General features: G+C 41.9%; 1 protein-coding gene across 1 annotated transcript in view; it reads left to right on the top strand.

The window, feature by feature from the left end:
- The window catches only part of CNTNAP4 (contactin associated protein family member 4), a 636,367-nt gene that overhangs the window by 418,750 nt on the left and 192,490 nt on the right, over nt 1-25,127 (top strand). Inside the window, exon 11 of the mRNA XM_073670996.1 lies at nt 4,042-4,148. Within this exon, the coding sequence (XP_073527097.1) occupies nt 4,042-4,148 (107 nt within the window). The remainder of the gene's footprint in view (nt 1-4,041; nt 4,149-25,127) is intronic.

Below are 25,127 nucleotides of genomic sequence, written 5' to 3'. Positions count from 1 at the left end.
TTGGCTGGATGAGAGGCATCTTACCGGGATCCAAGGAGTAACGTTTCTCTTTGTGGAGAGTGACATGCCAAACTTGGCATGCCAATGTGAGGAGACTTTTAAGCCTTACAATGCTCCTCAGGGAAATTAAATATGCAACTTGGGTCTTCAGAGAGGAAGAGGACTAGAACTCTATAGTGCCACCTCTTGGAAATAGCAATCCTAAAAGTCAATATCAACCTTTTATTGAGCCTTGTCATATGACTTAGGATAAAAGCCAAACCAGAATCTCAATTTGCAGACACGGTGTTTCGGGGTGCTGCCCCTCATAAGTACTAACTGTAAGATATGGTTTTGTATGGTTTGGTATGGTTTTTAGGGCATACCACCAAGTGAAGTAAAGGAAATGATCAAGATATTTAAAAAAAAACTACCTATTCTTTTTTTTTAATCCCTGGGGAGATATGGATGATAAAGCATTACACTTTGACAATTAAACTCAATGGATTATCCTCATTATATCTTATACACAGGGCCATTTTCTGGTTCTGTTTGGCTTAAAACCATAATAACGGTGATAAACAATAGAGGTGCATGATCCTCCACTGTACCTATGTATGCCTCTGACTTTATGTGAATGGACACAGTTGATTTTTAAATCGGTGTAAAGAGTAAGATAAAGCTTTTCCTAACTTCAGAATAAAATTGTCATTATATGAATAAATAAATAACCATTAATAAAAAAGAGAAATGTATTCAATCTGTATCCAAATTTTGTAATACAAACTGCAAACATAATTGAATAGATCTGTTGGGCCTATTGAGAGACTGGTGTATCTATTCTTAAAATGCATGTCGGAATGGCTGAAGAATCTTGAACATTTAACCTCTTCACGACCAGGCAATTTTCCAATTTTGTGTTTTTGTTTTTTCCTCCTTTACTTCTTCCAAGAGCCATAACTTTTATTTTTTATGTTGCAATAGCCATATGAGGGCTTGTTTATTTGTAGGATGAGTTGTACTTTTTAATGACGCCATTCATTTTATCATGTGATGCACTAGAAATCGGGAACAAAATCCCAAGTGTGGCAAAATTGCCAAAAAAGTGCAATTCCATAATTGTTTTTTTTTAATTTACCATGTTCACTATGTGGTAAAAATGACATTGACTGTTGCATTTAACAGGTTAACAACTCCACTCCACCTGCGCTATTAACCTGAAGATATGCAGTTAATCTGCAGTTTAATATCATTATTATGCTATCCGGCGCCTGCATGCAGCCAAATGCAGTAGGGAGAAAATTTACTTAATTCTCTCTGCCAGCATTCAGATTCAGTCATGATTGGCAATGGCAGCACCGGTTCCGTCACCGCCCTGAGAATACAGAGTGGTCACTGTAACTGTGTCCCCAGCACTGACTGACAGCTGAGCCTCAAAGCAGAATCAGTGTCAGTCAGGGCCAGGCGTCCGGTTACAGCGACCGCTCTGTATTTTCAGAGTAATGACTGAACCAGTGGTACCCTCGCCCCTATGACTCAATCCGAATGCTGAAGGGTAGAATAAAAGTTAATTTTCTCCCCGCTGCATTCGGCTGCGTGCAGGCGCCGGGCAGCATAATAACGCTGTTAACCTGCAGATTAACCACATATCTGTAGGATAACAGCTTTATTTCTGGTGACAGGTTCCGTTTAATAAAGTATGCAGTTAGTATTTTAAATTCTGGAGACAGATTTGCTTTAAATATTTGATTTATTTGTGTCAGTATGTTAATTTATTTGAAGAATAACGTTTAAATAATTATGTTTCAAACTGCATTATAGAAAACAAACGGATACATGCATCATACATTTTATTGCAAAGAATATTATTGAATAACCTTAAATGTAATCTGTTTTATATTTGGATGATTCAAGGTTACTTTGCCTGCAGACTCAAAATTTTGCTTTGAGTTGCAGTGGTGAACCATAGTCAATGCTTGACACGCTGTTCTACTTCAAGTTTAGTTTTTGTTTTGCTCATCTCAGTGCAGTTTTTTTCAGCTTAACACATCAATAATATCCTTATGACCTTAAAGTGAGTTGAAAATTGCTTTTTCTCTTCATCCTATGTTTACACTAAATCTCCCTTGACTTTTATTAGATCCCTAAAACAACTTTTCAACTTAGAGAAATCTGTTTTAACTTGGTTTAGCCCTTAGGAAAAAGACTTTGTCCTTGAAATCTCTTCTTAATTGTATTGCAAAGACCAATAAAACAGATTTATCCTAACAGAAAAAATATAATTTATAGTTCTCCATTTCGACAAAATATAAAACGTAGTAGGCGTTCTTTGTGGGTGCAGACTATTTTGATCTTGTAGATGAATGAATGAGCAAATGAATGAATGAACGAATAAATAAATATAGCGCTGTTTCAATATATAAGTTATAACTTTTATGTTGATCGTGATTAAATTTATTAGAGTGGAATTAAATCCTACTCAAATTTTACAAAAATCCTTATTCTCAAGTATGTAAATTTTTCTGTAATTTGCTCCCTGGAAATTCAGCAAAATGCACGTTGGTTGAACCATAGGGTTTGGCAAAAGGTTAAAAAAGGTAAAAAAATAAAACAAAAGTAATACTTCACCGCTCATCTCTCAGTCCACCTCCACTTCTCACTTCTCCGGTATGGACCTCAGATGCAGACGACCATATTTTCTGTCTGAGTGCGATCCCACAAAACATCGGATCGCACTCAGACCAATGTTATTCTATGGGGCCGTGCACATGTCCGATTTTTTTCCTCGGACAGGGTCTGTACAAGGAAAAAATTGCAGCATGCATGATTTGCATCCGATATTCGGATCACACTCGGCCAGGCAAATCAAGTCCGTGGAAAATGCCAAACTGCATTCAGATGACATCTGAGTGCAGTCCAATTTTCATTGAATGAAGAAGATGGAGAATTTTTTTTTCTCTTTTTGAGCGATTTGTGAAAATCAAATTATTCTAATTCACGTGGACAAGCGGATTTCAGGAAATTCAACTCAAATTTGATTTCCATCAAATTGTTTTGATCATCTCTAACGGGTGTCAAGTTATGACTTCTTCGACTTCAGTATAAAGTTGTACATGGCTGCTTAAATGTATTCTTGATTATAGATGCCTGTTTTAGGGAGGTTTTTTTTAATCAAAGACAATGTGAACAATTAAAACATTTTATATATGTCATATATTTCCGAGATTAGACTTTTAAATGTACTCATTCATAGTGGCTCATCTGCATTGCTATAATTATCATCTCTTTAGTATTCTTCTAAATGCACATTGAAATGGCTTCAAGCCGAGCAGTGTTAAAAAAAAAAATAAGAGGTAGTTTTAAATCATTTTAAAACTTTAAAGAAGTTGTGGCTGATTGTAGGATAGGATTTGTTATATCATGCTGTATTCCCCCCTTTTCAGAAAATGCAATAATAAAATTTGAGACTGTAAAAGAGTTATTATAATTATTAATACTTTAATAGCAATGTTTTTCCAACTACTTTTTTCTCGGCTGGAATTGACACAGTTTAATTGGCTTAAATATCATTGGTATATTTTACACAATTCTAATAAAATATCTGAATGTCCTTAGCTTTAATGCAGTCTAGTTAGTGGAGAACAAAACTTTTAATTAGACTTTTTCAAAGTGCAATGCTGAATGAGGTGTTAAGGAGCAACCACAAAATATATTGGTTTTAAAAGTTTTATAGGCACAAATTCTATCAACGATTGATCAGATGATAGTCATGTCTGAAAAGCGGACAAATTCTTTCTGCATAGGTCATTATTGTGTATTATATTGGAGCATTAAATTATGATTCATATTATTGCTGAGAATGACATTTACAGCTGCGGCTATGAAATATGCCATCACTTTTGTTCTTCTTAATGAGCTGCTGTCTCTAGTTTTTATATTTTACATTTCAGTATTACTTGAAATTATACTAATAAAATGAGTTTGCAGTCTTTCACACGAAGCAGAGCTCGGTGCCTGACTTTCAATCTTATAAAATGCTAATACTGAAATGTTGTTTTTCAGATGTTTTCCAAATTACTGTGAGCATGGAGGAATGTGCTCACAAACCTGGAGTGATTTCTTCTGTAATTGCTCTGACACAGGATACATGGGAGCAACTTGTCATTATCGTGAGTATTTCAGCTATAAAAATAAGTACCGAAATAATACTGTGATTCAACCAAATGATTATCATATTCTCTATACTTGTTTTGTGTAGCTGCTTAAGATCAAAAGTAGTTTTGAGCGAGTATTTTCTATTAACCCTTTCGCCGAGTATGCTCGGGCCGAGCTCCGAGTATTTACAGCTGCTCGGTGATATGGTTGAATCACTCCCGTGTGCATGATTTGCAACTGTTTGACAGCTTTATTACATGTGATGAATGTCTATTTCTTACACATTCCTCACATGTAATAAAACTGTCAAACAGTCACAAATCATGGACACAGGAGCGATTTAACCTTATCACTGCGCAGCTATAAATACTCGAAGCTCGGCCCGAGCATACTCGGACAGAACATGCTCGCTATACACAAATCAAAAGTTATTTTCCTGCAGCTTTATTGCCAAAAATTTTCATACATTGTGGCCTCGTTGCATTTTTTTTTGCCAAAATCGAGGCAACAAATGTTCCAATCTAATCATGATTGCTACAAAAAAACACAACGAGGCAGCAATGCTTTCAAGCAGCCTAAAAGAAAGTTTGACAATTATTTCTTATACTGATCTTAGGCTCAGTTATATTTCTTTCCTAGCTATATCAAATCAAAATTCTGAATATTTTTTGCTAATAATGTGGTATGAAATGTTTCTAAAGCCTCTTAACATGGTTATGTGATTTCAGAAAAAAAGGGCCTGTTTCTTTTTTTTTTTTTAGAAATGACGCAATGTACTGTAAGCTTTTGTGAATAGAACTTGTCTTGTTTGTCTGGTGTGGTGACTTGTAAACAGGCTAAAGTATCATCATTATAAGCAACGGATCTGTTTACACGGGCAATGCCGATAACAATGATTTTCAAGCCTGCTTAAAAATCATTGCACCTCATAGGCCTGTCCTGGCCTGTTCTGATGGGTGTTTGCCGGCCTATTGAGAATGGCCTATAGTCATCGGGAACCAGCGTACCTACAAATGCTCTTATCTGGTTATTGTCATGTCTAAATTGTCCTCAAAGAGAAAGTGACACCAGTGTCAAGTCATGAGCAGCATGTATCAGGCACTGGCTCAGCCAAGTATGCTTTACTCTGAAAAGCTGTGTGTATGTAGGCAGAGACCTGTCGAGTTAGTGGGTAGGGAGAAGCTGCCGAAGACCACCTGTCTGACTAGTCTACAATGCAGCTCGATCCCCAGTGGCTATTAAAGGGAATCTGTCAGCAGATTTTTGCTATCTTATCAGAGAGCAGTGTATTGTAGGCCAAGAGATCATGAATCCAATGATGTATCACTTAGTTTACTGGGTGCAGCATTTGTGATACAAACAGGACTTTTATATTAAGAATGAAGCAGAGCTGAGAAAGCTAGCCCTGCTCACACGGGGCTTTCTGTGTACAATGTCCATAGACAATGAGCTGCTTATTACAGGAGCATTGCTGAACTAATGTACTCCAGCAATGTTAATCTCTTAGTAATAAATTCTTCACAGTTAGTAAATAACATCAAGCACTTTGACAAGTGACACATCCCTGAATTCTGTGTTTCAGCCTCTATCTCCTGCTGTCTTCAGATAACATAGCAAAAATGTTCTGACAGATTCCCTTTAGAAATGCCACAGTGTTTCAGAGTCAAACATGTATGGCTGAGATTGTACAGTGTCTGATACATGCTGGACACGGATTGGGCAGTAAGTATCAGGTTATCAGTTGTCCGGGTCACTTTACATGTCTGGTAATTTGCGATTATATTTTGGATGGTTTGTGTTATCAACATTGTTTTTTTGTAGCTACATGGTTTTGAGAATTGGAGTTTGAATTAGTTTATTAGCTGTAGCATTGGTGTAATAATTATTCTGCATGTTTCACAGTATTTAATTTAGAGGGTATATGTAAAAAATGTTGCAAATGCTTACATTACATTCAATGTCTAGAAAAAAGCTCAGACCTTTTTTGCTTGTTTGTCGGGTGTTTGCTGCCCTATTTAAATGGGCAGATAGTTAGGATTTAGTCTTCTTATGCTTGATGTAAATAATTTTCTGGCTAAAAATGACAAAGGTATTCTAGGAGTGATACCACAGATATTGGAGCTGATTCAGACATGACTGGTACTGGTGCTGGTAGATAAATAGCGGTTCTTAAGCACAGGTCTAGGTTCTGGTACCTACGAAGTGGTTTTATGATCAGGTACCTGAGGTATGGTTTCAGGTTCAGGTACCGCAGGTGCGGTTTCAGGTTCAGGCACCCCTGGGGTGGTTTCAGGCTCAGATACCGTCGGAGCAGTTTCCGGCTCAGATTCAGTCGGAGTGATTACAGGTTCGGGTACCGCAGGTTTGTTTTCTGGTTCACTAGCCACCGGAGAAATTTCAGGTTCCCATATATCCATAGGGGTTACTCATTCAGACTAGGCTAGTTCAGGTACATAAGGCTGGTACTAGTACTGTTATTAGCTGGACTAGTACAGGGACCTAACAATGGGATAGGAGCTTTCAAGCTGACTAAACACAATTGTTGCTCAGGCACCTTCCTACAGGTGGAGGTGCCTTTGGTACTAAGTGTCTCACGCTATTGGCTTCAGACACATAAGATTTAGCGAGCTGTCTCTTTAAGAGACCGGTAATGTGAACGCACGCACCGTAAGTGCAGTGCAGCATGTGATGCAGCTGAGACAGGAGAGCAGGGAACATGATAGGACGGGCAGGGCGGTGAGTAAGTCGGCATCCCTGCTGGGGGGGTAGCGTTGACATGCAGGGAAGCCGGCATTACATAGCATTTACCTTAGTGGCCAAAAAGCTCACTTTTGGTCTCATCTGACCACAGCACCTTCCTCCATACATTTGGGGAGTCTTTTGGCAAACTCAGAATGAATTTTTTTCTGCCCAATCTTTCATAAAAGCCACCTGTATGGAGTCTATGGCTTATTGTGGTCGTATGGACAGATACTCAGTTCTCTGCTCACGTCATACCAGTAAGAAAGTCTCCTATAGGCTGTGAACCAAGAGACATTAAAGCACCATTTAAAGATTTCTGTTCTATCTCTTATGGCATATACCTTCATCTGAACCCACTTAAGTAGTGCGACTGAATGAATAAGGCCTGGATAAGGCCGAAACGTCTTCTGTCGCCAATCACTGTCGCAATCACGTTTGATCGGCTTGATGTTATGCCAATGTTAATAAATGAACACTGCATTAGAACTCATGACTGTGCGATGATATAATTTAATATACGTATTGGGCACCACGTGTCTCTTCATCAGCACCTCTCTTCTTATGACAAGAGTGCACGCTAATTATTTACTCTATAACATTGTAGCCAGACCATGGGAAGCATAGAATCAAGGTTCGATTCCTGGTTTGACCTTCTCCAACCATGTGAGTTAGTGATAAAAAAATAACACGGTGCAGGGTTGTATTGGGGAACATTACATCGGTTGAAGCACAAAAAAATCCCTTTCTTTGTTTTTAAATGAGATTGAAAGAAAATTGCAGTCATAGAAAGCCGAGAATTTTAGCTCTAGAAATATTTTTGCCTTTTGTGCCCAGTGCAATGGCCGAATCCTTTGCAAAGTCCGACCATGGGAATTTATCAAAGTTGATGTTCCAAAAACATAAAAAATTAAGGACATTTATGTATGAGACAGCGTTCTTCAAAAAATAATGGCAACTAGGTATTAGAGATGAGCGTTGTTCTACTCGAACTGTTCGCCAATCTCAAATTCGAGCTGTTTTGGGCGGTGTTCGAGCCGTTCGGCGAACACGAACAATTTGAGAAAAATTCGGCTGTTCGAGGTTATGTTCGATAACTGTTCGTGCACCAAAATCATAACTGGATTTTTTCTCAGTAATGATGAAAATTAATGTTAATACGCAGTTTGAGTGTACAGCGGGGTGGGGGGAGGGGCAGGGGATGGATCTCTGCAGGAACAATGAAGATCTCCATTTTTTTTTCTCTTTCCCGCATTTACAGTGGGGAGGTGCAATCTGTCAGCCTATCAGCAGCGCACACACGGAGCGAAGTGCTTTTTTTCACACAAGCAAGGGCATGTGTCATTGGCAGTGTATGTCACATGTCCTTGCCCTATAAGACCAAGCCATTTTCCCCGTCGCCACCATTTTCTCACTGCTGCAGCTGCGTGTTAGACGGCACCGCTGTTGCTGTGTGCGCTATACCTTGTTAATTTCAAGCCAATTTTCGCACAAATCTACAGATAGCTTGGGAGTAGGGAATAGTTGTGATTGCAGTCCTTTTAAGGACTAGGTTACAGCATTTCCTACGACTTTTATCAGGCAGGTCTGTGCTCTTAAATAGATAGATTGTGGGAGTAAAGACTAATTGTAATTGGAGTCCTTTTCAGGACTAGGTTACATCAGTTCCTATCAGTTTTTGCCAGGCAGGTCTGTGCCAGTGCTGCGCAAGTTTTTTTCACAGCATTTGGCTGAATCTAGCAAAGCTAATCCTTTTTGGCCTATTGCAGAGTGTGTTAGTCAGTGGAGTAGCCTATCTGTGTTGCAAGATATAGCACCTGTGTATAGAATACCAATTTTTTTACTGCACCTAGTGAAGTAAAATCTTTTGGGCATAGCATCATTCTATTAGTCCATCTATACTGACCTCCATCAGGTTGCAAACTGAATATAATTTTTTTCTGCATCTAGCTCTGAAAAAATATTTGGGCTTCTAGCAGTGTGTGGGACTTGGTCTATTAGTCCATCTATACTGACCTCCATCAGGTTGCAAATTAAAAATAATTTTTTTCTTCATTTAGCTCTGAAAAAATATTTGGGCTTCTAGCAGTGTGTGGGACTTGTTCTATTAGTCCTTCTATACTGACCTCCAGCAGGTTGCAAATTGAATATAATTTTTTTCTGCATCTAGCTCTGAAAAAATAGTTGGGCTTCTAGCGGTGTGTGGGACTTGGTCTATTAGTCCATCTATACTGACCTCCATCAGGTTGCAAATTAAAAATAATTTTTTTCTGCATCTAGCTCTGAAAAAATATTTGGGCTTCTAGCAGTGTGTGGGACTTGGTCTATTAGTCCATCTATACTGACCTCCATCAGGTTGCAAATTAAAAATAATTTTTTTCTGCATCTAGCTCTGAAAAAATATTTGGGCTTCTAGCAGTGTGTGGGACATGGTCTATTAGTCCATCTATACTGACCTCCATCAGGTTGCAAATTAAAAATAATTTTTTTCTGCATCTAGCTCTGAAAAAATATTTGGGCTTCTAGCAGTGTGTGGGACTTGGTCTATTAGTCCATCTATACTGACCTCCATCAGGTTGCAAATTAAAAATAATTTTTTTCTTCATTTAGCTCTGAAAAAATATTTGGGCTTCTAGCAGTGTGTGGGACTTGTTCTATTAGTCCTTCTATACTGACCTCCAGCAGGTTGCAAATTGAATATAATTTTTTTCTGCATCTAGCTCTGAAAAAATAGTTGGGCTTCTAGCGGTGTGTGGGACTTGGTCTATTAGTCCATCTATACTGACCTCCATCAGGTTGCAAATTAAAAATAATTTTTTTCTGCATCTAGCTGTGAAAAAATATTTGGGCTTCTAGCAGTGTGTGGGACTTGGTCTATTAGTCCATCTATACTGACCTCCATCAGGTTGCAAATTAAAAATAATTTTTTTCTGCATCTAGCTCTGAAAAAATATTTGGGCTTCTAGCGGTGTGTGGGACTTGGTCTATTAGTCCATCTATACTGACCTCCATCAGGTTGCAAATTAAAAATTATTTTTTTCTGCATCTAGCTCTGAAAAAATATTTGGGCTTCTAGCAGTGTGTGGGACTTGGTCTATTAGTCCATCTATACTGACCTCCATCAGGTTGCAAATTAAAAATAATTTTTTTCTGCATCTAGCTCTGAAAAAATATTTGAGCTTCTAGCGGTGTGTGGGACTTGGTCTATTAGTCCATCTATACTGACCTCCATCAGGTTGCAAATTAAAAATAATTTTTTTCTGCATCTAGCTCTGAAAAAATATTTGGGCTTCTAGCAGTGTGTGGGACTTGGTCTATTAGTCCATCTATACTGACCTCCATCAGGTTGCAAATTAAAAATAATTTTTTTCTTCATTTAGCTCTGAAAAAATATTTGGGCTTCTAGCAGTGTGTGGGACTTGTTCTATTAGTCCTTCTATACTGACCTCCAGCAGGTTGCAAATTGAATATAATTTTTTTCTGCATCTAGCTCTGAAAAAATAGTTGGGCTTCTAGCGGTGTGTGGGACTTGGTCTATTAGTCCATCTATACTGACCTCCATCAGGTTGCAAATTAAAAATAATTTTTTTCTGCATCTAGCTCTGAAAAAATATTTGGGCTTCTAGCAGTGTGTGGGACTTGGTCTATTAGTCCATCTATACTGACCTCCATCAGGTTGCAAATTAAAAATAATATTTTTCTGCATCTAACCCAGCCAATAGTTTTGGCCTAATACCACAGTTTGGCCACTCAGCTCTGCTCGGTTACCATCCATTGTTTTTTTGTGCAAACAACTCCAGAGTTGTGAATTAGTTAACCACCAAAATGAGTGGAAAAAGGCCTGCTGCTGGTGGAAAGGGGAATAGGCGTGTTGGGAAGGGGAAAAAAGGTTGTGTCCGTGGGGTAGGTGTTAAAGCAACAGTAACATCTGCAGAAGAAAGACCATCTTCCAGCCAAACTAAAATGTCTACTTCTTTTAGCGGACAATGTGATAAGATCCCTTTCTTACGGCCACGCCAATCGCTACAAATTCCAGATGAGGCACAAAAACAGCAGGTGCTTCAACGGATATCAAGTGCTCCTTTAAGTGGGCTCTCCTCCACATCAACTTCAACATCACAAATACTCCAGTCCTCAAAGGTGTCACCCAAATCGCACTTGCTTCCTCACAGCTCCCAAATCTCCAGCTGCCCGTCTGAGTATGAGGTAGAACAGATGGTTGAGTCTGCAGAGCTGTTTACTCATACTATAGCCTGGGAATCAGAGGTCGACTACAGCGCTTCTGTGAATCCAGACGAGGAAATGATCTGCACTGGTGCCCAGAATCTTTATGAGTTGGATCCAGGACCAGACGCAGAAGGTTCTGACCATAATGTAGACCCTCATTCCCAAACTGTAACTCCTGTTGGTGGAGACAATGAGGAAGACGATGATAAGACTCAAATACCTGATTGGAGCGACAACTTTAGTTTTTTGTCAGGGCAGGAACAAGTTGGCTCTGAGGACGACGGGTGTGATAACGCACAGGGTGATGATGATGAGGTCGGAGATCCCACTTACTGTCAACCCACAGTCAGCCAAGAGATGAGGTCAGCAGAGGAGGTGGAGGAAGATGCTAGTGACGACGAGGTCAGGTTGCGCCTTCCTGGACAGAGACGTAGTACTGGAAGCACGTCAACAACTGCATCCTCAAACACAACTCTGCCTCTCACCACAAGTCGTGGTGGCTCTTCAGGTCGCATGGGTGCTAAGCCTTGCATAGCCTGGGCATTTTTTCAGATCGATAAAGATGACCCAACTCGCGTTATCTGTAACATTTGTCAGCAAAAGCTAAGTAGAGGCCAAAAAATACATAGTTTGAGTGCTTCATGCATGAACCGGCACATGGACATGAAGCATAAGTTGCAGTGGGAAGCTCAGTGTGCTACAATGCGGCCTAGCCGGCCGGGCCAATCACCGTCTGCCATATCTTGTGCATCTGCGGCCTCTTCATCCTCTGTGACTGGGGGGACAGCAGTCACACCTGTTTTGGGGCGCAGACCTGCCACCTCTTTACCCGCAACAGCCAGCGTGATTGGCAGGTCATCATTTTCTTTGGAGGTGGTAACACCAGCTGGTGTTGAGCGCTGTCCGACATCGATAGCACCACCTTTGGATCAAGGCAACCTAACATGTTCGCCTGCATCTTCCTCACAGACCGGCAGTTTGCCGGGGACACCCTTATCAACCCCGTCTAAGCACAATAGCCAGCCCTCGGTCCCTCAGATGTGGACAAGTAAAAGACCATTTCCTCCTAGCCATGAGAAAGCTAAGAGGTTGAATTTCACCATCTGCAAGCTCTTGGCTACAGAAATGCTGCTTTTCCGCCTGGTGGACACAGAGGATTTTCGAGACCTTTGGTCCGTCGCAGTGCCCCAGTACCAGATGCCCAGTCGGCACTACTTCTCAAAGAAAGGTGTGCCTGCGCTCGACCAGCATGTCGCACACAACATCACCGCTTCTTTGAGAAACTCTGTGTGTGACAGGGTGCATTTCACCACAGACACTTGGACGAGTAGGCATGGACAGGGGCGTTACATGTCGCTGACTGGGCACTGGGTAACTATGGTGACAGCAGGACAAGGGGCTGCTGTCCAAGTCTTGCCGTCCCCACGAGTTGTGCGTCAATCCTCTTTATGTCAAAGTTCCTCCACTGCTTCTGCCTCCTCAACCTCCTCTCGGTCTTCCACCTGCACCCAAAGCCTGTCTGGTAATGCCACAAGCTTTCTAACTGCGCAGAAGGGATCCTGCACACCTCCTTACTATGCTGGCAGTAGGGCTCAACGTCATCAGGCGGTTTTTACATTGAAATGTCTGGGAAATGTGAGTCACACAGCTGAGGAGTTGTGGTCAGCTCTGGAGAACCAATTTCATGAATGGTTGTCTCCACTGGACCTGAAACCAGGGAAGGCCGTGTGCGACAATGCTGCAAACCTGGGTGCGGCCCTTCGCCGGGGCAATGTCACACACGTGCCTTGTATGGCTCACGTGTTGAACCTGGTTGTCCAGCAATTTTTAGCCCACTATCCCAGACTAGATGGCCTTCTGCAGAGCGCACGGTCGCTGTGTGCTCACTTCCGCCGTTCGCATCCCGCAGCTCAGCGACTTACATCTCTACAGAAGTTGTTGGGCCTGCCACTTCACCGGCTAAAATGCGATGTGCCTACCCGGTGGAATTCAACTCTGCACATGTTGCAGCGACTGTGGCAGCACCGACAAGCCCTGGTGCAATACGTTCTGATGTATAGCCTGGGCCAACGAGATTCAGAGGTGGGGCAAATCACGCTGGAGGAGTGGTCTCAGATCAGGGACCTATGCACCCTTCTGCACAGTTTTGAAATGGCGACGAAGATGTTTAGTGCTGACGATGCCATTATCAGCATGACTATTCCGGTGATTTACATGCTGGAGCACATGTTAAACAGAATTCGGAGTCAGGTGGTGGCACAAGAGGAGGTGGAGGAAGTAGAGGAGGAGGAGTTGTATGCGGAAGGGCTAACATCTGCAAGGTCCAGACGGTCGGCAGCACCAAGGCGGCAGGCATGTGAGGGTGGGGGAGATGGTTTTACCAGGGCGCATGGTAGCAGCCAAACTAGTGAGGAAGGTGCAGGAGCCCAGGAAGAAGTGGAGGACGAACTGATGGAAGACTCATCAGATGAGGGAGACCTTGATCACATTTCTGTTGTGCGAGGTTGGGGGGAGAGGACAGAGGAAGGAAGCATGATTGTTACCTCGCCACCAACACAACAGGGACTTGGTGCTCCTGGATGCGCAACACACATGAGTGCCTTCTTGCTGCACTACCTGCAACATGACCCTCGAATTGTGAGAATTAGAAATAATCCTGACTACTGGGTTGCCACACTGTTAGATCCCCGGTACAAAAGTAAATTTTCAGAAATTATTCCTGCCATAGAAAGGGATGCACGCATGCAGGAGTATCAGCAGAGACTGTTGCAGAATCTTACATGTGCTTTTCCACAAAATACCAGTGGTGCACGTAGTGAATCTCACAGTTCCAACTTGCCAACCGTGGGACCGTCAAGTGTTCAGCACTCAAACCGTAACAGAACCACAGTATCTGCTGGTAACATCAATTTTGCGGAATCATTTCACCACTTTTTTAGCCCATCCTTTGCAAGGCCACAGGAGACAAGAAGTCTGACACATAGTCAACGCCTAGAGACGATGGTACAGGAGTATCTCCAAGTAAACATTGAAGCCACGACTGTGTCACTGGACCCTTGCTCTTTTTGGGCTTCCAATCTGGATAAATGGCCGGAGCTAGCCACTTACGCCTTGGAGATCTTGTCATGCCCCGCAGCCAGCGTTCTGTCTGAACGTGTGTTCAGCGCTGCTGGTGGTGTGCTGACAGATAAGCGCACGCGGCTCTCCACTGATAATGTAGACAGACTCACGTTCATAAAGATGAACAAATCATGGATCCGAAACGACTTTTCTACCCCTGTGTCATCCTGGGGAGAGTAAAAGCTTGATGATTGGTTAAAATCACCCTACCAACCGTTTTAAGCTTTCAAATTACTAATCATGTTTATCTGTATCTTGACTGGAAAATAATTTGGGCTTTGTAGCAGTGTGCAGCACTGATCCTATTAGGCCATCTATACTAAAGCTTCACCAGATTTAAAATTAAAAATAATTTTTAGCTTCATCTAGCCCGGAAAATAATTTTGGGGCTCCGAGATGCGCAAGGCACATAAGTGCCTTCTTGCTGCACTACCTGCAGCATGACCCTCATTTTGTCAGAATTCGAGCCAGCACTGATCCTATTAGGCCATCTATACTAAAGCTTCACCAGATTTAAAATTAAAAATAATTTTTAGCTTCATCTAGCCCGGAAAATAATTTTGGGGCTCCGAGATGCGCAAGGCACATAAGTGCCTTCTTGCTGCACTACCTGCAGCATGACCCTCATTTTGTCAGAATTCGAAGTAATCATGACTACTGGGTTGCCACACTCTTAGATCCCCCAAACTTTTCGATCAACCTTTTCATTTTAATAAAGACCAAAAAAATGGTCATTTTTGAAATTATAAGCATTAGCAGGTTGTTAGAAACTGAAATCAAACAGTTTTCAACTCAAAACTTTATTCTAGGTGATGTTACATTTTCACATAGGACCCCTTGTTCGAAAGGAGCTTCTGAACTCTCTCGTCCATTGAATTTGTCAGGTTTTGGATGGTTTCTGCTTCAATTGTTTTGCATGAGGACAGAATACCCTCCCAGAGCTGTTGCTTAGATGTGAACTGCCTCCCGCCATCATAGACACTCCTTTTAATGATGCTCCAAAGGTTCTGAATGGGGTAGAGGTCAGGGGAGCATGGGGGTCACACCATAAGTTTGTCCCCTTTTATGCCCATATCAGCCAGAGATGCAGATGTTTTATGTGCAGCATGAGATGGTGCATTATCATGCAGAAAAATGATCTTGCTGTGAAATACACGGTTCTTCTTCTTGAACCATGGCAGGAAGTGCTGTTTGAGAAAATCCACATACATTATGGAGTTCATCTTTAGCGCCTTCAGGGATCCTAAAGGGGCCGACAATCTCTCTCCCCATGATTCCAGCCCAAAACATTACTCCACCTCCTCCTTGTTGGCGCTGTAGCCGTGTTTGCGTGGGGTGTCCATCAACCAGCCATCCTCCACTCCATCCATCTGGACCATCGAGCACTGCACGGCACTCATCCGTGAACAAAACAGTTTTGAAATCAGTCTTCATGTAATGTTTGGCCCACTGGAGCCGTTTCTGCTTGTGTGAAGTGGATAGAGGAGGTCGACAGGATGGCGCATGCACAGCTGCAAACCTCTGAAGGACGCTGCATATTGTTGTTCGGGGGACGTTGGAGGCACAAGCAGCTTCAAAAACTTGTCTGCTGCTATGACAAGGCTTTTTTGCCGCTGCTCTTTCAACCTGACGTAATTGCCTGTAGGAAAGAGTCCTCAATTTGCCCTTATCAGCACGCACACGTGTGTACTGTGAATCAGCTACATACTTCTTGATTGCCAAGACACTTCATCCTGATCATCGCACAATGTTGATTGTAGTCATGCCTTGACCTAAACACTCCACAATTTGTTGCTTCTCAGCAGCCGACACATCCTTTTTCTTTCCCATTTTGGCAGAAAATGTAGGCTGCTTAATAATGTGAGAGAGCCTTCTTAAGGAGTCTTGCCTTTCATTGGACACACCTGCCAAACTAATTAGCACAGGTGTCTGCAATTGCTTACAGTGATATAAAGAGCCCTGACACACATCACCATCAATGAGTTTAACTGACAAACAAACAAATTGTTCCCTTATCACTCCTAAACACTTTTTGTATAATAATTTGGAACGCAGTGTACATGTGCTTTTCCACAAAACACCAGTGGTTCACGTAGTGAATCTTACAGTTCTAACTTGCCAACCGTGGTCTGTATGGAGTTGTTCAATAAAGGGCCCAAAATTAAGATAACATAGATGGGAGAGGTCTCTATGAATAGGAATTCCTAAGTATTTGATACCCTGTGAGGGCCAGGCAAAGGGAAAGTTGGACTGGATGGAATCCTATATGGATTTGGGGAGGGAGACATCGAGGGCCTCAGACTTCGCTGCATTGATTTTAAAATTTTACCATGTAACAAAGTGATCTATTTCAGCCATAACAGCATGGATGGATATATGTGATTGAGTGATATATACTAGGACATCATCAGCAAATAGAGAGCACTTGTACTCGGTGCCTCCCACCTCAATCCACCTAATATTGGGGTTATGGCGAATTGATGAGAGCAGGTGCTCCGTCACTAGGATGTATAAGAGAGGGGACAGAGGACATCACTGCCTTGTCCCATTGGTGATTGTGAAAGGTGATGAAAATGTTCTGACGCACCCCCTGGGCCTTGGGACACCAGGAGCCGGACCCTTTTTGGTGGATGCTGGTGGTTGTAGTCTTCGTGGCGGCGACCCAGTTCCGTGGCTCAGGGCGGTCAAACCAGTGGCGGAACTATTTATGTGGTTTTCATGTTTAAATGTCCGACTACGCCACCCGTGGATTGCGGTCAGAGTGAACCGCCGCTACAGGGCAGACCACTGAGGCTGGTGTTGTGGGTGCAGCAGAGCGTAGCATAACTCCCCACGGGAGGAGTATAGCCTCAGGGCAGTGTATGCGGAGGATGGGGGTGATGGTGCAGGGCAGCAGCAGTAACGACACGGAGTCAGTGATGCAGTTCAGGGCCTTTACTCACAGTTCTTATTATCCAGACCACGTCTGCAGGTAACTGCTGCCCACGTCGTACTGTGCTCACCAGGTGAGGGGCTCAGACAACTCCCAGATAACTTTGGAGCACTTCACAGGACCCCCTTGGTGTGTCCTTTGTCTGGCCTTTCTTACCAACACTTCTGTCCGGCTGCCTCGGGCCTCCTCTTGGTAAACTTGGCGCCAGTTTCCCTGACCCTATGTGGTGCCTTCCTAGCGGGTGTAGCGAGGGGCTGCGCCACATAAAATGTCAGAGCCTCCGGTTTCTAGCTGAGGGTCGTTTCCTGCCTCCACTAGTTCGGGGACCGGTCTCCCCCTTTGGCCTGACCCCTCCACGCAGGTGGATTCGGGCGTGCGGTGGCGACTCGCCCGTCCGCACCTCTGGGATCCCTTCATTCCTCGTTCCTGGAGCCTTCTCCGCTCCTCTTCCTTCCTTCTCCCTCTTCCAGGCCTGGGCCTCTGTTACTAGGCCCGCCTCCGGAGCAGAGCTCATGCAGAGCCCCTGCTCCCTGCCACTTCTGCTCAGACTTCTCTGCACTGAACTAAGATGGTGCCCACCTTTTATACTCCCTTCTCAATGCACCCAGGAACTGCTTCCTCCCTGCTCCTGCACTACAGGGTTCCCCTTCCTCAGTGTTCCCTCCCCCCACTCCAGCCAGGGACAGGGACTGTCGTGCCCATCTCAGGGGCATATTGGTCGCCCTGCCCCATGGCAATGTGGTGTAATGCATGCAGGTGTCGGGTCCTGATCCACACTCCATCCTTACCTGAGAGTGAGATATCACACCTCTGGGTGAGGTGCAATACGTCTGTAGCAACCGAGCCCTCAGGGTGCTACAGTTCCATTTATCTTCAGCCTAGGTGACGTATTGCGATACAGGGCCGTGATTTTGGCTATAAAAGGGTCCCCTAGACCCCTACCCCAAACTTTTTAAGAGAATCATATATGGCGTGCCAGGAGACTCTATGGAATGCTTTCTCAGCATCCAACGAGAGTATCTAATTACAAATTTTTAACTGCATCTAGCCCAGGAAATACTTTGTGCCTAGTAGCAGTGTCTGCTAGTGAGCGGATTATCCCGGCTGTTAAGCAAGCTGCACCACCTGTAGTTTAGACACTTAATTTTTTCAAAGGAAATGCTTCGGGACCATGGGATACTTAGTGAAGAGCATCAGGAGGCACCCCAAGGCATAGGGGCTGGGACTGGCAGTAGGATGCCTTGCGGTGGACAGCCGAGCTCGATCCTTATAAAAGCTTTTTAACTGCAGCAGCTTTAGTGGACGCTACTGGAGCTGGAATTACCGCGGCTGCTGGCATGAGACTTGCCCTCCAATAGATCCTTGTAAATGGATTTAAAGTGTATTCATTCAAATTAGAGAGAAAATTTAAATTAAAAAGCTTAGAGCTGCCTCCACCACAGGGGGGCTCGCTCGACCCACCAGCGGACAGGCACCAGTATTGGGAGAGGGGGGCTGGCCGTCAGGGTTCACCGCGGCTCTAGCACAAACCCGGCGACACGGAGGTGGCACGGGCAGGAGCGGACTGGCCGTGTCGGCTTCTCACTTTTTGGATTTTAGAAGGGCATGACATGCCTATATCTGTGTCTCCCCCTCCTTTTACTCCTCCACCTCTTTTATTTTCGCATGACTATATGTACTTGTCACTTTTCCATGTGTTAGTTATGTCTTCTGAGCAGTTTGTCAGCTTTTGGACACCTTTGAAGGTGTTTTCTATGTGTTTCTGTGTTTTTGTTTGCCTGCCATTGGTTTTAACGGTGTTCGAAGGTGTTCGACGAACAGTTCGACGAACAGTTCGGCGAACACACGGGTGTTCGACGAACCGAACCGAACTCGAACACTACGGGGGTGGCTCAACACTACTAGGTATCTTCCACTGAGGCTGAATACACGCCATCATTTTGCAAAAGGCATTACAATTCAAGTGGTATGGCATAGATTCTGGTGAACTTGAACATATAGGAGTTGAGTTTCCAAATAAACAAATGAGTATTTTTCCTGGGCACACATATGAATAGGTAAAAAAGAACTGGAGGGAGAGGAGGAATAATACAGAAAGCAGTACATGAGGAGGATAATGATGATGACAATGACCAGATGAGATGAAAAGTCAGCAATTGTACCTAGATGAAATGAGGCTAGAAGAGATGGAGGACATTATTCAAACTTCTAACTGTGTTGTTGTCATGGTATGGGCACTGTTATTAATAGTAGCCCCTGAGTCAACATAATGTGGTGCCAAATTGGTGATGTTTTCAAAATTAATGCCGCTACTGTTGTTGGTGGAGGAAGCTCAAAATTTCTGGGTGTAGTCATGATCGTGATATGCACTATGTGTAGGCATCTCAAGTATGGGAAAGCAGGCTCTTCAGTAGAAAAAGAAGATGTGGACATCCTGGCACAAAAATCAACTGGGAGGTATGACTCTGTCAGCATGTGGAGTGGCATTATCCTTTTTTTGTAGGAAAATTAAAATGGCCTGCAATGTAAGCAATGGTCAAGTGGTCTTCCTTCTTCTCTTGATCTTCTTTCTGCCAGACAGACCACATCCTTAAGTAGTGTCTGGTCATTGTCATCATCATCATTATCCTTCTTCTACCATGAGGAGCATTGTTTAATACAGAAAATGGTGGAACTCAAACATTCAGTGTGGCATCTAATTTTTTGGCCAAAAAAATGACAAATGCAATTATTTAACATATAATACATTTTCTTCGGCATACAATTTAATTTGGGAAACATCACTGTTTTGGATGTAGTTGCCATAATGAAAATAACATAAGTGTACTTATAAGTGTCATTAAGGTCCAAACAGACCAGTTCGTTAAGAGGTTAAAAACATGCACCAGTGTTGAACATATAAATAAGCAATAATAAAAAAAAAATCATAGAATCCAAGATAATGGATTGCTTTCAATAGTGGATAGACTGGTTGGTACGGTGCAACAAGCAGAGAATAATTATAATGAGATTGGAAAAACAAGGTAATTGAGTCCTGTAATAAAAAATAACTTTTGTATATTTGAGTGTTTGAGTGCTGACCTTTTTCTTCATTCATTCATTCAATGTCATTCAATGCTTGTAAATTGTGTTGCTATATTGTCAATGCCACTAATGTACAACAATGCAATCAATGTGCTTTTACCGTGCCGGCGACACCTGAAATATAAAAGTAGTCCGCAATTCACAATTCATTTAGGAACGAAGTGATCAAGGGAGGGAAGAAATGTGGACTAACATTGCTATTGCAATAACAAGCAAAATGTCAATGTCAGCCAATGATATGCAATGAAAACAGAACCAGACAAATGAGACATTTGTGCCGGTGCTTTTATGCTCAGTCTTCACAGAGAACAAGACTCATGACTTATAAAGACAACAGCTATAACCTAGGAGACTTCTGTACTCTAGAAAACTCAAGTTAGTGATCAACCTGCAGTAAGAGGGTCAACGTGAAAGTGCAGTTGATAAAAAATGTCCCCAGCGATAGAAGTACATTCATCTGATGAGTGCTGAAAAATTGCATAAGGTACCATTAAAGAGAGTCAGCACCTAAAGACATTTTAATCTGAGCACATAAGACATACAGGGTTGCCAACTTGTTTTTCTTTTTTTTTCTGGACAGCTTATCAAAAAATCACGGACAGACAATATTTTTTACAGACACAATGGAAAACCATAATAAATCATTATGATTATCGGGGATACATGTCTGCAGCCCATAATTCTAATATGAAGAAATCAGCTGCATTCACTGTAAAATAATAATAATTACGGTCAAAATAATCTGTAGAGCAAAAGTTTCTTCAGCTACAAAATCTCACAGACGCTTTAACCCCTTAATTACATATAACACACTGTGTACTTTATGCGTTGCCTCCCTGACTTTGATGTGGACTTGCAAGCTGACCCACATCTTTTCTGGCAGATGATGGCTGTGACTTTTAACCTGTTAAATGCAGTTGTTAATCTGTGACAGCGACATTTACAGTGCACTGTTCTAACCTCTCACATGCGCTCCCGCGACACAATCATGGGATGCCGATGGGTTGCCATGACAGTCAAGGGTCTGTTGAAGACCCCTGTTCCTGTCATCACAGCTCTCCTGTGAAAGTAAGCTAGCCCATGACTGGTGTTCATAGGAGACCTTAAGTTTTGCTATGTAGCGCAACATTGTGGTATTGCTGTGTATAGTGCAAGCAATCGGATGATCGCAGGTTCAAGTATTCTAAGGAGGACTTCAAAATACAGTGAAAAGTAAAAAAAGTTTTCAAAAACATGAAAAACCTAAAAAAATATATAAAAATTCAAATCACCCCCTTTTCACTCATTAAAAATTAGGAAACATTTTTTTTAAAAAAATATAAACATATTTGATATCACTACGTTCGTAAAAGTCCGATCCATCAACCTATAATATGAATTCATCCATTTGGTAAGTAGTATAGTGAGGAAAAAGATCAAAACACCAGAATTGTGTGTTTTTGGCTGCCACAACAACACAAAAAATGTATCTACTGTAAAATTATATAAATAAAAACACTGGATTGGGGTGCAATAAAAGCCCTCACACAGCCCCATATCTTGAAAATGGAAAACGTTATGACTAGAGATGAGCATTGTTCTACTCGAACTGTTCGCCAATCTCAAATTCGAGCTGTTTTGGGCGGTGTTCGAGCCGTTCGGCGAACACGAACGATTTGAGAAAAATTCGGCTGTTCGAGGTTATGTTCCATAACTGTTCGTGCACCAAAATCATAACTGGATTTTTTCTCAGTAATGATGAAAATTAATGTTAATACGCAGTTTGAGTGTACAGCGGGGTGGGGGGAGGGGCAGGGGATGGATCTCTGCAGGAATAATGAAGATCTCCATTTTTTTTTCTCTTTCCCGCATTTACAGTGGGGAGGTGCAATTTGTCAGCCTATCAGCAGCGCACACACGGAGCGAAGTGCTTTTTTTCACACAAGCAAGGGCATGTGTCATTGGCAGTGTATGTCACATGTCCTTGCCCTATAAGACCAAGCCATTTTCCCCGTCGCCACCATTTTCTCACTGCTGCAGCTGCGTGTTAGACGGCACCGCTGTTGCTGTGTGCGCTATACCTTGTTAATTTCAAGCCAATTTTCGCACAAATCTACAGATAGCTTGGGAGTAGGGAATAGTTGTGATTGCAGTCCTTTTAAGGACTAGGTTACAGCATTTCCTACGACTTTTATCAGGCAGGTCTGTGCTCTTAAATAGATAGATTGTGGGAGTAAAGACTAATTGTAATTGGAGTCCTTTTCAGGACTAGGTTACATCAGTTCCTATCAGTTTTTGCCAGGCAGGTCTGTGCCAGTGCTGCGCAAGTTTTTTTCACAGCATTTGGCTGAATCTAGCAAAGCTAATCCTTTTTGGCCTATTGCAGAGTGTGTTAGTCAGTGGAGTAGCCTATCTGTGTTGCAAGATATACCACCTGTGTATAGAATACCAATTTTTTTACTGCACCTAGTGAAGTAAAATCTTTTGGGCATAGCATCATTCTATTAGTCCATCTATACTGACCTCCATCAGGTTGCAAATTAAAAATAATTTTTTGTCTGCATCTAGCTCTGAAAAAATATTTGGCCTTCTAGCAGTGTGTGGGACTTTCTCTATTAGTCCATCTATACTGACCTCCATCAGGTTGCAAATTAAAAATAATTTTTTGTCTGCATCTAGCTCTGAAAAAATATTTGGCCTTCTAGCAGTGTGTGGGACTCTCTATTAGTCCATCTATACTGACCTCCATCAGGCTGCAAATTAAAAATAATTTTTATCTGCATCTACCTCTGAAAAAATATTTGGCCTTCTAGCTGTGTGTGGGACTTGTTCTATTAGTCCATCTATACTGACCTCCATCAGGTTGCAAACTGAATATAATTTTTTTCTGCATCTAGCTCTGAAAAAATATTTCGCCTTCTAGCAGTGTGTGGGACTTTCTCTATTAGTCCATCTATACTGACCTCCATCAGGTTGCAAATTAAAAATAATTTTTATCTGCATCTAGCTCTGAAAAAATATTTGGCCTTCTAGCAGTGTGTGGGACTTTCTCTATTAGTCCATCTATACTGACCTCCATCAGGTTGCAAATTCAAAATAATTTTTTGTCTGCATCTAGCTCTGAAAAAATATTTGGCCTTCTAGCAGTGTGTGGGACTTTCTCTATTAGTCCATCTATACTGACCTCCATCAGGTTGCAAATTAAAAATAATTTATATCTGCATCTAGCTCTGAAAAAATATTTGGCCTTCTAGCAGTGTGTGGGACTTTCTCTATTAGTCCATCTATACTGACCTCCATCAGGTTACAAACTGAATATATTTTTTTTCTGCATCTACCTCTGAAAAAATATTGGGCTTCTAGCTGTGTGTGGGACTTGTTCTATTAATCCATCTATACAGACCTCCATCAGGTTGCAAACTGAATATAATTTTTTTCTGCATCTACCTCTGAAAAAATATTTGGGCTTCTAGCTGTGTGTGGGACTTGTTCTATTAATCCATCTATACAGACCTCCATCAGGTTGCAAACTGAATATAATTTTTTTCTGCATCTACCTCTGAAAAAATATTTGGGCTTCTAGCTGTGTGTGGGACTTGTTCTATTTGTCCATCTATACTGACCTCCATCAGGTTGCAAACTGAATATAATTTTTTCTGCATCTAGCTCTGAAAAAATATTTGGTCTTCTAGCAGTGTGTGGGACTTTCTCTCTTAGTCCATCTATACTGACCTCCATCAGGTTGCAAACTGAATATAATTTTTTTCTGCATCTAGCTCTGAAAAAATATTTGGCCTTCTAGCAGTGTGTGGAACTTTCTCTATTAGTCCATCTATACTGACCGATCTCCATCAGGCTGCAAATTCAAAATAATTTTTATCTACATCTACCTCTGAAAAAATATTTGGCCTTCTAGCTGTGTGTGGGACTTGTTCTATTTGTCCATCTATACTGACCTCCATCAGGTTGCAAACTGAATATAATTTTTTTCTGCATCTAGCTCTGAAAAAATATTTGGCCTTCTAGCAGTGTGTGGGACTTTCTCTATTAGTCCATCTATACTGACCTCCATCAGGTTGCAAATTAAAAATAATTTATATCTGCATATAGCTCTGAAAAAATATTTGGCCTTCTAGCAGTGTGTGGGACTTTCTCTATTAGTCCATCTATACTGACCTCCATCAGGTTGCAAACTGAATATATTTTTTTTCTGCATCTAGCTCTGAAAAAATATTTGGGCTTCTAGCTGTGTGTGGGACTTGTTCTATTTGTTCATCTATACTGACCTCCATCAGGTTGCAAACTGAATATAATTTTTTTCTGCATCTAGCTCTGAAAAAATATTTGGCCTTCTAGCAGTGTGTGGGACTTTCTCTCTTAGTCCATCTATACTGACCTCCATCAGGTTGCAAACTGAATATAATTTTTTTCTGCATCTAGCTCTGAAAAAATATCTGGCCTTCTAGCAGTGTGTGGGACTTTCTCTATTAGTCCATCTATACTGACCTCCATCAGATTGCAAATTAAAAATAATTTATATCTGCATCTAGCTCTGAAAAAATATTTGGCCTTCTAGCAGTGTGTGGAACTTTCTCTATTAGTCCATCTATACTGACCTCCATCAGGCTGCAAATTCAAAATAATTTTTATCTGCATCTACCTCTGAAAAAATATTTGGCCTTCTAGCTGTGTGTGGGACTTGTTCTATTAGTCCATCTATACTGACCTCCATCAGGTTGCAAACTGAATATAATTTTTTTCTGCATCTAGCTCTGAAAAAATATTTGGCCTTCTAGCAGTGTGTGGGACTTTCTCTATTAGTCCATCTATACTGACCCCCATCAGGTTGCAAATTAAAAATAATTTATATCTGCATATAGCTCTGAAAAAATATTTGGCCTTCTAGCAGTGT

This window comes from Phyllobates terribilis, unplaced genomic scaffold (assembly GCF_046119375.1).
Source record: "Phyllobates terribilis strain yellow unplaced genomic scaffold, ASM4611937v1 Scaffold_1__5_contigs__length_1240528914, whole genome shotgun sequence".
NCBI classification, from domain to species: domain Eukaryota; kingdom Metazoa; phylum Chordata; class Amphibia; order Anura; family Dendrobatidae; genus Phyllobates; species Phyllobates terribilis.
Note: the sequence above shows the minus strand (reverse complement) of the source record. Positions and strands in the feature narration are given on the sequence as shown.